General features: G+C 43.2%; 1 protein-coding gene across 1 annotated transcript in view; it reads left to right on the plus strand.

Annotated features, from left to right (window-relative positions):
- The window catches only part of ZCCHC14 (zinc finger CCHC-type containing 14), a 59,721-nt gene extending 47,566 nt beyond the window's left edge, over positions 1–12,155 (plus strand). Inside the window, exons 6-13 of the mRNA XM_045818476.1 lie at positions 546–640; positions 723–777; positions 1,821–2,100; positions 3,516–3,607; positions 3,953–4,080; positions 5,119–5,259; positions 5,344–6,813; positions 8,035–12,155. Of these exons, the coding sequence (XP_045674432.1) occupies positions 546–640; positions 723–777; positions 1,821–2,100; positions 3,516–3,607; positions 3,953–4,080; positions 5,119–5,259; positions 5,344–6,813; positions 8,035–8,090 (2,317 nt within the window). The 3' untranslated portion in view covers positions 8,091–12,155. The remainder of the gene's footprint in view (positions 1–545; positions 641–722; positions 778–1,820; positions 2,101–3,515; positions 3,608–3,952; positions 4,081–5,118; positions 5,260–5,343; positions 6,814–8,034) is intronic.
- The last annotated feature ends 575 nt before the right edge of the window (positions 12,156–12,730 follow it).

The following is a 12,730-nucleotide window of genomic DNA, read 5'->3' on the forward strand; positions in this document are numbered from 1 at the left end:
ATGTAATTTTGACAGTCTTATAAAATTATATGTAATTACTATTTCTGCCCTGTAGTCGAAAGTTAAGACTGATCCAGGGCCTAATAAAAAGGTCTCCTAAGCCAGGTGTTTCTGGACCCATGGATACTCTCCTGGCATACTCGTTCTTTAAATGTGCAGGGAGGATAAGGCCTGCTGCCTGGGCTCCAGAACAGGCACTGACACCTTAGCACCTGACACCCAGTTGCAGCACAGTGGCTGCAAGTTCCTAGGGATTGTGATGGCGTGGGTTGCATCCACGTTACGGCTCAGTGACCATATAGTGGGCCTGCGAAGGCTTGATTCATACAATCTGATACAGTATAAGTAACGGAAGGTGCATGGGGAAATAATACGAATCACAATAAAGATTAAATTGAGTTAAATCAGGACGAATATAGATAAAGGCACTACTGTTTACTTCTTTACCTAGTATATACTTCCCTTAATTGAAAATGTAAATTTTTCTACACAGTCAGTTTTTGGTAATATTTTAATGCAGATAAAATCCTTTGTTTAATTTTTAGGTATTTGGCTTCATTACCTTCTCATGTACTGAAAAATGACCATGTTAAGAAGTTTTTCAGCACTTCATCTCCCACCCAACAGCTTCAAAGTCCAAGTGAGTTTGTAAAGTGTAATTAAGTAAAAATAAGAACATTGTTATTATCTGTAAATTTTATGACATTTATTTTAACTCACAGGTCCTGGCAACCTTTCCCTTTCTAAAGTCGGTACCGTGATGGGCGTGTCTGGAAGGTGAGAGTTCTACCATGTAACCAGCACCTTTCAAATAACATTGTTACTTTTGGTTGTGTGAAAATAATTGTTTCTAGAGTTAAGTCATTCTCAATCTTAGTCTTGAATAATGTTGAGAGAGGAGTTTCATAGAGATAATCCAATTTAAAATTTCTCAAAAAAAAAAAAAGAGAGAGAGAAAGAAATGGTTCTCTGAGCCACTAGAATTGGAATTCCCAAGGACCCCTATTGCAAGTGCCAGTTTCTGGTCCCTGTACATCCTAGAGAACCAGATTTCTGAGAATCTGCATCTTTACAAGCTCCGGGCATGTGAGTATGCACATGATGCCAGAGTGCTGCTCTGGGGTCCTCTGTTCTTGTGAGGCCTGGTGGTGGCTGGGGGAGTGACAAATAGCCCACCTGCGTGACTGAGAGCTGACGTTCTAACGCGCTGACATCATAGAGAGAGTGCCTGTGAGCACACAGTTGTGTGAAGAGCTAGGTAGTTAATGAGGTCTCCGAAAGTGCTGACTTTCTTCTTTAGTGCACACCACTTAGCCTGGCATATAGGTTTATAGTTTAGGGTAAAAGGGGTAAAGTAAGAAAGATGCTTTGTGTTCCCTCCAGCTGCTACAATTTACTTTTTTTTAAATTGAGTATTAAAGATTTAGGAGTCAGTTTTAATTTATGATTATGAGTATCATCTGTGATACAAGTAACAAAGAAACTAGACAGCTCAGCCAGAAGTTGGTCATGACACACATGTATGTACACACACATATACACAGATAAATGCAGTCTTAAGCACATGCGTAGAAATGCATGCATACACATGCCCATGTGTGTTCTAGTGCTGCCATACAAATACATGTATACACATGTACCTACAGACATTGAAGTGCAGCATGGGGGTGGGGTGGGGAAGTGGCAGAAGGGGCTCTGAGGCTAGTAGATAAGACCACAGATGCAGTCCAGGATGTGGAAGCCAGTGTGTGCATGCCTCTTACAGTGACCTTCAGTGGAGGCTGCGGTCTTTTGAAACCACCTGTCCACTGTCTTTGCAGGCCTGTTTGCGGAGTGGCCGGCATCCCATCCTCTCAGAGTGGCACCCAGCACCACATGCAGCACTCAGCTGGTGCGGCCACCTTGCCCCACTGCTCCCACACAGGGGGTGGGGGCTCAGCACTGGCCTACCGGACTCAGATGGACACCTCGCCTGCCATCTTAATGCCTTCCAGTCTGCAGACTCCTCAGACCCAGGAGCAAAATGGGATTTTAGATTGGCTGAGGAAACTGCGTTTGCACAAATACTATCCTGTCTTTAAGCAGCTCACAATGGAAAAGGTATGTTGGCTACTAAGCAGGCAATGTAGAATTTGCTTGTTTTCTCAGGCAACCTGTCTTTCTTCTGACCTCATTCCTAGAGGAATTGAGTTGGATTCTAAACTGCGTGTGGTGTGGTGTGGAAATGACAATACCTGACATTTAACACCTGCAGATGCATGCCCTAAGTGCTGCATGCTTGCTGGAGGCAGGCAGTGGATGGAATTGGAAGGCTGCCTGCAGCTGAAGGAAAAACTGGGACAGGATTGGTTGTAAACAAACAGCTTTTTTAGGTGGTTTGGGGTCTCTACCAATTAGGTACTCTCCGTGATGTGAAGGACGTTATGTCTCCACCAGTCCTGCAATAGGTAGAAATAGTGAGTTCTCCTGACTATGCCCCCCGCCCCCATCTTAGATGCCTCTAGGTATAGGCCCGTGCATGGGCTGAGGCTCAGCTCAGGAAGGCCAGTTCTATGAGGAGTCCTAGCACTTTGGTCCCAGTAAGTGGCTCTCTGATGATCTGGCTTGATTTGGGTCATATAGCTAAAGGAACAGATGGATTTCAGGGCTTTCAAGCAGCCCATCATAGAAATTATTTTTTTACATAAAGTTCTGATTAGGAGCATTTTTTCACTGTTAAATTCTGAAGTTTTAGTATCACTAATAAAACCAAATTAGACTTGTAGTCAGTGTTTGAACTCTGAGCTCCCCCTGTTGGGTAAAATGACTTTGTGACTTTTATCTAGGTAAAAATGTCCTTTGTCCAAAGATCTACAATTGAACTTAGAAATACAGCTGTTACTACCTAATAAAAAACAAATTTTAAGTATATTTGCAGTAGTCTCAGTTTAGGATTCATAGATCTTAAAAACAACAGATTTTTACTAACCTTGGTCATGCGTTAGCTGAAATGGCTGCAGCCACACATTATGTCATGGGCTGTCTTGAGAACCAGAGTATCATATGTTCATTTAGTGTAAGGCCAGGTTAGTTCTGATGCCTCTACTCTTCTGGATTACTTCCTATCCAACACAGTTGCTATTGTCCCAGATTTCAGGAAAAAAGAACTGTTAAACTGTCCTCCTGTCTGCAAGAGATTAAATGCTTACATTTGAGGGGGCGTCCCAGGGAAGAAGGAGGCTTTTCCCCAAATTGTATCTCTCATCACCTGCCCGTACAGCATGGACCTTCCCGGGGACCCAGTCTTCACCAAGCCATTGTGAGGTGCCTATGCCTTTAGATGGAAAATGAGTCTCTGTATTTTGAACTATGAATAGCAAAACATTTAGCAAGTAAATGTTTTAAGTGTTCCCAAGTCTTTTGTTATCTAGTTAAGTTTCATCTGTTCACATATCCTAGAGGTAGAATCAAAGTTCTTTGTTTTTAGCATCCTAATTAATTACCAGTAACTTTGTAATTTGTTTCTTCTATGGAAGTTTCTGAGCCTTACTGAAGAAGATCTAAATAAATTTGAATCCCTCACCATGGGAGCAAAGAAAAAACTCAAGACTCAACTGGAGCTAGAGAAGTAAGTGTGAAGTTGCTTGTGAAATATTTGCTCATTTTAGTTTCTGACATGCTGAACAGAGAGATGCTAGGACTTGGGATTTTGTTACATGTCAGTGATTGGATTACTTTTGATTGCTTTTCAAACTTTAATGCTTTTACAGTTCTTTGAGTGTAGCTCTGGTTTGCTAGGTAAGGCCCTTTGCAGTGAACCTGACAAGGGAGAATGTGTCATTTTCCACCTGGAGACGATTATGATGAAAGTCACCTCTGTGTGGAATAGATGTATGTAAGCAGAGTTGGTAACACATGAGGTTTTTCAGCAGCATTGAAACCTCACCTGTTTGCATGCTTTCTTCTTGTACAGGGAGAAGTCAGAGAAACGATGCATGAACCCCTCAGCCCCACCCACTGTCACCAGTAGCGGAGTGGCCCGCGTGCCCCCCACCAGCCACGTGGGGCCCGTGCAGAACGTACGGAGCACCCACGCTGCAGGTGTGCAATTGCCGGGTTAGCCTGGACACACGGACTGCAGTCTGTTCCTTTTGATAATCATTAGACCTCATAACACACCCTTTTGCCATATACATTTTTTAGTATTTACAATTAATTGTTATTTTAGCTTTGGTAATCTACCATAGGAAAGTAGAAGGGTCATTTGACTTAGAAGCTGGAGACTGGTGACTCACCTGAAGTTGTTTGGGCAAAAGAATTAGATCCAGAAACTGCTATGATGAGAGGGGAGGAGCAGAAAGTGTACAAAATAGATGAAAGCATCTCTCTTCCCCAAGATGGGAAGGTCATGACAGAGGTCATGTTTAGGTCATTGACTACCAAGTCCATTTTGAAATTCTTCTTAATGCCTAACCATTAGCCTTCCTGCTCTGGGGACTTGAAGTTCCAGTGATCTGATTTTTCAAACACCATCCCCCTCCTCCTCTCCCTCCCTCCCTTCCTCTCTCCCTCTCTCTCTCTCTTTCTCCCTCTCCCTCCCTCTCTCTCTCTCTCTCTCTCTCTCTCTCTCTCAGAAGAAGGTTGAGGACCCCCATAAAGTTGCTCTGTTGTTTTCTTTATGTAATAAAACTATGAAGGGAAAACAGAAAAGGAGGAAAGAAAAAAAATGCTAGTGTATCTTTTAAGCGGTTATTTTACTAAAAAGGTCTTTATGTCCCTCAAACTCATGAAATGGTGTGTTTGTGGATGACTGCTTTTATAGCACCGTGCTAATTTGGGAAGCTTTTTTTCTTGTTACCTAGTGTTTGAGTAGGGAGGCCTCTGAGCATCTGGCTGAGATCGTTGCTGTGTTTGCATCTGCTATATAACCAGCTGCCTGACCTTGGGCAGTTGGTTCTCTAAGCATATCAGAGCCCTGTCTGAATACAGAAATAATCATACTGCCTTCCTGGGGCTGATGTAGAAAATCAGTGTGTGATAGATGTGCATGGAGGTGGGTGAGGAGGGATCCCTGTCAGAGTCCTGTAGCACATGGATTTGGGAGCCACCTTCAGACCGTCACTTGTCTCTTCTTTGCAGCACTGCGGGTGGAAGTGGAGCAGACGCCTCACCAGGCGGCCCGAGAAGGCAGCTCCTCAGAGTGCTCCAGCTCTTCGCCCAGCCCGATGGGGGTGCAAGCCCGGGAAGAGAGCTCAGACAGTGCTGAGGAGAATGACAGGCGTAAGGATACCCGGCATGGCTGGCCCAGTGCTGCCTCTGCCCTGGCCTGTGGGACTGTGCTGACCTCTGTGTTTCCATCTCTAGGTGTAGAGATGCACATGGAAGGTCCCGATAAAGAGAAGCCTGTCATGCTGCTGAATCATTTCACTTCAGCTTCCACCAGACCCACGGCTCAGGTTCTTCCTGTGCAGAATGAGGCCGGCTCCAACCCGTCAGGCCACCACCCTCTGCCTCCTCAGATGATGACTGCAGCCTCGCACATTGCACCCATCCGAATGCTGAACTCTGTGCACAAATCGGAAAGGGGAGGTGCAGACATGAAGCTCCTCTCATCTTCCATGCACTCACTGCTCTCACTAGAAGAAAGGAATAAAGTCTCTGGACCAAGAAGCGGCATCAAAGTGGACAAGAGCTTTGGCAATGCCATGATGGACGTGTTACCCACATCTGCCCCTCATCAGCCCATGCAGGTCCTTTCTGGACTTACTGAGAGCAGCTCTGTGTCACCCACCGTGTCCTTTGGTCCTCGTACCAAAGTCGTCCACGCGTCTGCACTGGACAGGGTGATGAAGCCGGCCCAGCAGCCGGCCCTGGTGGTGGAGACGAGCTCTGCTGCCATGGGGACATCCAGCACGGTCTTCCACGTGGCTCGGCCACCAGTGAAACTTCTGATGTCTTCGTCTGTCCCTGCAGATTCTGCCATTTCTGGGCAAACCTCCTGTTCTAATAGTGTGCAGATCAGTGTGCCCCCTGCAATAATAAACCCTCGGACTGCTCTCTACACAGCCAACACCAAAGCTGCCTTCTCTGCAATGAGCAGTGTGCCCGTGGGCCCCCTGCAGGGCAGCTTCTGTGCGAACAGCAACACTGCCTCCTCCAGTAGCCACGCTTCCCCGTCCTTCCCAAACATGGCCACTGTGCCCAGCTGCCCCGCCCCCAGCTCCAGCCCTGCACTCTCCTCAGTCCCTGAAAGCAGTTTCTACAGCAGCAGCAGCAGCAGCAGTGGCAGCGGCTCCCCTGGGAACATTCCTGCCTCTGCCCAGAACCACCACCACCACCACCACCATCAGCAACCAACGGCACCACAGCAACCCTCACCCGGCCCTCCACCCGGCTGCGTCGTGTGCACGTCGTGTGGATGCAGTGGGAGCTGTGGCTCTGGCGGCCTGACTGTCAGCTATGCCAACTATTTCCAGCACCCATTCTCGGGGCCGTCCGTCTTCCCCTTCCCCTTCCTACCCTTCAGCCCCGTGTGTGGCAGTGGCTATGTGGGCACCCAGCAGTATGGCAGCAGCGCCTTCCCAGTCATGCCCTCACCCTATGGCAGCAGCGTGCCCACGGAGCCCGTGCTGGGCGGCCAGTCCACCTTCACTGTCCCTCCCATGCAGAGCTTCATGGCAGGGGCAGCCGGTGTGTACCAGGCCCAGGGCTTGGTGGGCAGTAGCAATGGTTCCAGTCACAAAAAGAGCGGCAACCTCTCATGTTACAACTGTGGGGCCACCGGTCACCGTGCTCAGGACTGCAAGCAGCCGTCCATGGACTTCAATCGGCAAGGTAAAGGCAGGCCACGGCCGTCGAAGCTCCGGAGGCAAACCGGCTACACTGGTTAGCAGTGCAGCGCTGCTCAGAGAGGTGCAGGAAAAGGTTTATTGTTTATGAAAATAATAGTAAACTTTCTTCTTTTAAAAGCAAAAAGTAATTTTTCAAATGCTCCTTGAAAAAGCATGAAATTCTCAGTAGGCTGTGAGCTCCCAAAAGGAGGGTTACTTTGGTTCTGAGACTGCCTTCATGATTTCAGCCTGCTCTTTATTCTAGAATGTGACGAGCTGGCTGTGGAGAGGGGCTCTGGCCTGATGGCTCCTTGGTCTATTACTTCCTCCCGTGTGACTGGGGATTAAGTATGGGTGATTTAATGTCACCCCAACCTTTAACTGAAAGCCTAGGGTGTAGCACATAAATTCAGATGCTGCAGATGGAAGTAAGTGTCCCCACTTCCGTTCTCCCCCCTGCAGGGTGCCTGTGACTGTTGGTGTGTGCACGTGAGTGCATGATACAGTCCTCATTGCACTGCCATCTTCTTCCTTACCCCTCTCTCCCATCTGCTCTCTCTTGTTTTGTTTAGTCAAATTCAAGTGTATGTCTGATGTATTTATTACAACGGGTTTGTTCTTGCTATTGGTTTTGGAAAGGTCATTAAACTGGGCATTTGGGGAAATTGGTCCCAGCTCTGTAACTATTCACTGTGCAGCCTTGAATCACTTGATCTCTAGGTGTGAGGGTTGCCTTAGACCTGTGATTACCAGACCTGCCTGTGTATCTTAGTCACCTGGAGAGTTTTAAAAACAAACAACTTAGACTCAGTAGGTCTAGTGGCAGGCGCAGGTGACTGGGCTGTGGCCACCCATGTTGATAAAGATGTGCTGCATCTCCTGAAGCAGCAAGCCCAGAGCATGTGGTCCTTGTCCCTGGGCAGATGCACGCTGGATAGCCCACCAGCTATGTGCTGTTGGAGTCAGAAAAAGAGCTGCTAAAAGAATAAAGGAATGGATTGGTAACTCTTCAGTTATTTCACCCCCCGTCTGATTTTATAAACTAATAAAATAGTGTCTGGTTTTTGGGTGGGAGAGTGGGGCTAGCAGTCGTTAGAAACAGATGGTGTAGATTTCCAGCACCTGAATCTTGAGCAGTGACTCAAAGATAACTTTGGACAGATCAGTTGTTTGTGGTAATTCTACAGTGATTCAAATGTGATCTCTTTTTTTCCCCTCTCTCTAGGTACTTTTAGGTTGAAATATGCCCCTCCAGCAGAAAGTCTGGACTCCACAGATTGATATTTTTCTCTGGCAACAGAACACTATTAAGCCATGGAGACATAAGGAAAATTAAATACAAAACTGAGAAGTCTAGTTGCTGTTGAGCTTAATATTTTTAATCCAAAGGTGCTTTACTTTATTAGACTGGATAGAAAACCTAGCATAGGAGTGCATCAAACTCAGTTTTATTGCCAAAATTTTAGATTGGAGCTCGATGTCAGGACTTGCCTAGTGGGTATCTCCACCCTTGGTTGCAATGCAGAGACCTGCCGTCTCTGGAAGAGCATTGCCGTAACTGGTCCTTCTAGGCTCCCACGTAATTCCAGGGCAGCTACGCGAGATCGGAAGTGAGAGCTGAAGGTTGGAGTTCTCCAAGTGGAGTTCTACCAGTCGGACTGTTGACACCCCTGGGTGAGGGAAAATGTCACCTTTGTTTTGTTTTGTTTTTGTTTTGTTCCTAAAGTGGCTAGGCACTAATATCTGGGCTTTTTAAGGATTGCACTACAGCAGAATGTAAACTGATGTCAATCTCTGCAGTTCTGGGAGACTCACTCCCTGAGACCAGTCAGTGTGAGACATTCAGAGGATCTGTCTTTACAGAGTTGGCACCAGCAGGCCACGTGACTTAGTACACAACAGAGATTTTAGTATTTACTTCCCTCCTTAGAACACTTTGTAGCAGTTTCAGGTTTTTGATTTTCTTTTTTGCAAATAAATTTAAACTACATTATTAAGTAGAAATAGTTACTCACAACAACTAATTTCTAAGGGTCCAAGTCCCAGAGAATTCCTGGTTGTCAAAGCTTTGCGAATATGTTCTTTACTGGCCCTTCCATAGCTTTGAGTCCTGTCATCTTCCACCATGAAGGAACTCTCACAGAGACATGGTGATGGCACGGCCTTTGTGACTTGGCTCTGACAGATGCCATCTGTCCTTAGCAGAGTTTGCAAGTTTTTTTAATCTCACACAGATTTCCCAGAGACCCCAAAGCTTATTGCTAACAGATTCACACTTGAGACACACATGTTAACAATAATACAGTCCTGTAATTTATAAGCAAAAGATTTGAAATTTTCCGCTGTCAACTTCTTTTGTATCAGGCTGTGTATTAATAGTGAGTCCTGTTAAAAATTACCTGGAAGACTAACAGACAGTGGTAGACTCTGAGAGAGACCACACCAGCAGGACAGCTACAGGGTCTGCAGAAGTCTGGTTTTAGCGAGGTGAGAAGTAGTCCTCACCACGCAGCTCTCAGTTCCACCCCACTGCAGGGGGAGCTTCGTGGCCTGAAATTTAGGGACTTAAATCTTTAAGACTAAAGGGAATTTTCTGCTAAATGACATTGTTTTAAGTGCTAAAGCCTTCAGTATTAAAATATTGATTGGTAAGGCCTTGCCCAGGGATTTTTCCAGATGAATATTTATTTTTTAAAAAAATCACAATGTGTTCAGACCATTCTTAAAATGGGACAATCAGCCTCAAGCAAAATTGATGTAAATTAAAAACACCCTAGAATTTGAGGCATTGCGATGTGAGGCTTCACATTCTGAGATCAGTTTCCTGGCCTCATGGAAACTAAAGTCGAAAGTTGTAACATTTTTTTTTACAAAAGGCTTTTAGTAGAGTTTTTTAGAGTTTTATTTTAGTAGAGTTTTATTTCTATGCAATGCAGAATTGACAGACCTCTGTATTCTCTTTTCCTGGTACACAGTATTATCACATACAGTTTTTAAGCGACGGTGATGCTTTCAACAACTTTTGGGGGGAATGTTTTGATCTCTAAAGTTATAAACACTACAAAAATGTCAAAATAATGAGAACTGACACAACTTTGCCTTAAAGAATATTAGACTGGAACTTGTCATGTTATGTTAAAGGAAGACTTAGAGTGTTCATTGATGTTTACGATTTTAATATTTCTGAAGGCCGTTATAGTGGCCTGGATATGTGCTGAAAGCCAAACTTTTAAATTTTTTTGGTTTTTTAAACAAAGAAATATTTTAAATAAATCCTATTTCAACATAGTGAAATTGTTGAAAACTGTCTCATAGCAAAAAAAGTCATATTTAGGTTTTTTGTTTTAGTGGTCAGTATTGGGGAATGAAAGTGTGTGTTGTTACCCTTACAACTATTTTGATAACTATTAGAGATTAGTATTAAATACAACAAAAAATTAAAACAAACTTTGATTTGAAGTATGACATTCAGATTGAGGTATATAAGTTCAGACGTTGTGTGGCTGTGTTCCAGTCATCAAAGGTCTTAGAAAAATTCCCGGTTTCTTTGAAAGTGCGTGTGTGGTGTGACATTTCCAAAGAGGTCATTCCAAGTTGACAATTGTAAAATGTAAATATGAGGTACACAGGACACAAAGCTGCCGATCCATCAGATCTCTTCCCAAGTGAATCGCATAACTTGGACTTGGGAATATTTGCTAACAGCATTATCTCTGATGAATTTCTCTCCAAAAGCTACCAAAGTCAGTAAACCTAAAAGAAGCATTTTGCATTTCCTCAGAAGATGTCCTCACCAGTTAGAAACACAGATCAGACTGATCCTTTCAACTACTTAGTCTTTTTCCTGAAATCGTGGCTGTTTCGAAGTGCTGTGGCAACCAGGTAGGTGTGGCGCCAGCCACTTTGCTTTGTGTAGTCTGTCGTATATTCAAGTTTCTAACCCCATTTTTATCTCCAAGAATGGAGAAAGAGGAATGTACAGATCAAAGTACAATACAATGTTGGGGTAAAACAACTATTTAATCTTTTTTTTTTGAAAAGCAAAACACTCAATTTTATACCTTATTTTCTAATTTTTATTTTATGGTAGTATTGAAAATTGGAAAGTGTTTAAACATTAAAACTCCTAATTGTTAAAGAGCACTGAGGAAATGGGAGCTAGCACTTCTAATAAAAATAGACAAATTTATTTTTTAAAAGCAGATATGTGATTGGGTATTTTAAAAAACCAGCATCATCTATAATCTCCAAAAGATTACAGGAGTCAGCTTGTTAATATAGTAGTTAGTAGGTTGAGTACTTTAATTCACTATATTTAGAATTCTATAGGTCTTTTATCACAAGAAGTCAACATAGTTAGTTTACACTACACATTATGTATGGAGGTGCAGTAGCAGTGGTAGTAACTTTGCCTAACGTCACACGGCTGTAACACGTTTCGTGTTTGAGCACAGGCTGACCGAGGCTTGCACTCATCCACTCACTCCAGTGTTTCCAGTGAGCACTTGCCGAGAGGAATTGGGTTGTACCCTACCCTCCTCATTCCCTATCATTTTGTCACTCTTCCTGCTTTTGTGGTGGTTTATTTGATGCCTTGCTAGTTTTACATACTGATAACTGATGGCGTTACATGTTGAAGAGTCTTAAAAGGTTATAAGGGAAACCGTGTCCCTGCTCAGCTTGACCACCCGTCTCAGAGGATGGGCCTGTGGAACCTAATCCCATCGGCCGCTCTTTCCAAAGTACAGATGACTCCCAAAGAATGAGTCAGGTGACATATAAAGCCATGGGTTCTGAAGAAGCTCAATTATTGACAAGTCCCAAGGTTCTGAAAGAAAATATCTTTAATCAACATTCATAAAACTACATACTGTGCTGGTTGAGGCCAAAGGTCAATGTTACTACACTGTTAATGGAGGGAGGGGAGTGTTAGTTCTCCGTCCTGGGTATTGTAGCAAGCCCCTCACATGCATAAGTTCTTACATGCACAAAGACAAAGGCTTTGGTACTGAAACTGAAGACCTCGTATACTCAAGAATCTTCACAGCTTGTATTGGACATATTTGCTTTTTAGGAATGAAGGAAAAGTCTCCCATTTTTGAGCCATTCTTTTGTCAGTCCTACAAAACTGCATGTAACTTTATAAATATTTTTTAAAAATATAGTTTTGTAAATATTTAATATTCTGCTAATTTGATTTTGAATTGTAAATGTCAAGTATTCTGTTTTTGGGGTTTTTATGTTTTATTATACTTTGTTAAAAAGGAAAAATTGTACATTTTTAGAATGTTTTTATGAGTAAATTTAATGTACTGAAAATAAAAATTGAAAAAAAAAAACCCTTTCCTTATATGAGGTTTTTGTCTCACAATATGAAGCACATGTCTTTTCAAATAAATCACAATTCTTGATCTCCATACTAGGGAGTCAATCCTTTCTGCCTTCTTCCCAGCTTTACAAAAGGAGTACTTCATCTTAAATCTATTTTCTATCACGTTTCCAAGGATCTTTAAAAAATGTCCTTGATATGGACAGAAATTTGAATATTGATTTGGGGTTTAAAGATGTTACATACCACTGTAGGTTTCATGACATTCAAGGTTGGGGTTAATAGATCTAAGTATTTTTTTTTTAATTTTAAGTCATTTTTTAATTTTTCAGTCACTGTTGACATACAGTATTATATTAGTTTTAGGTGTAGTCCAGTGATCAGACATTACATAACTTAAAAGTGATCATCCTGATATATCTTGTACACTCTAACACCATACTTAGTTCTTAGAATATTATTGACTGTATTGAGTATGCTATATGTTACATCCCCATGACTATTCTGTAACTATCCATTTGTACTTTCTAATAGTTTCACCCATTCCTCAAACCCCCTTCCCATCTGATAACCATCAGAATTTTCTTTGTAG

The sequence above is a fragment of the Phyllostomus hastatus genome, unplaced genomic scaffold, assembly GCF_019186645.2.
Source record: "Phyllostomus hastatus isolate PE091 unplaced genomic scaffold, TTU_PhHast_1.1 phas_scaffold_345, whole genome shotgun sequence".
Taxonomy (NCBI): Eukaryota; Metazoa; Chordata; class Mammalia; order Chiroptera; family Phyllostomidae; genus Phyllostomus; species Phyllostomus hastatus.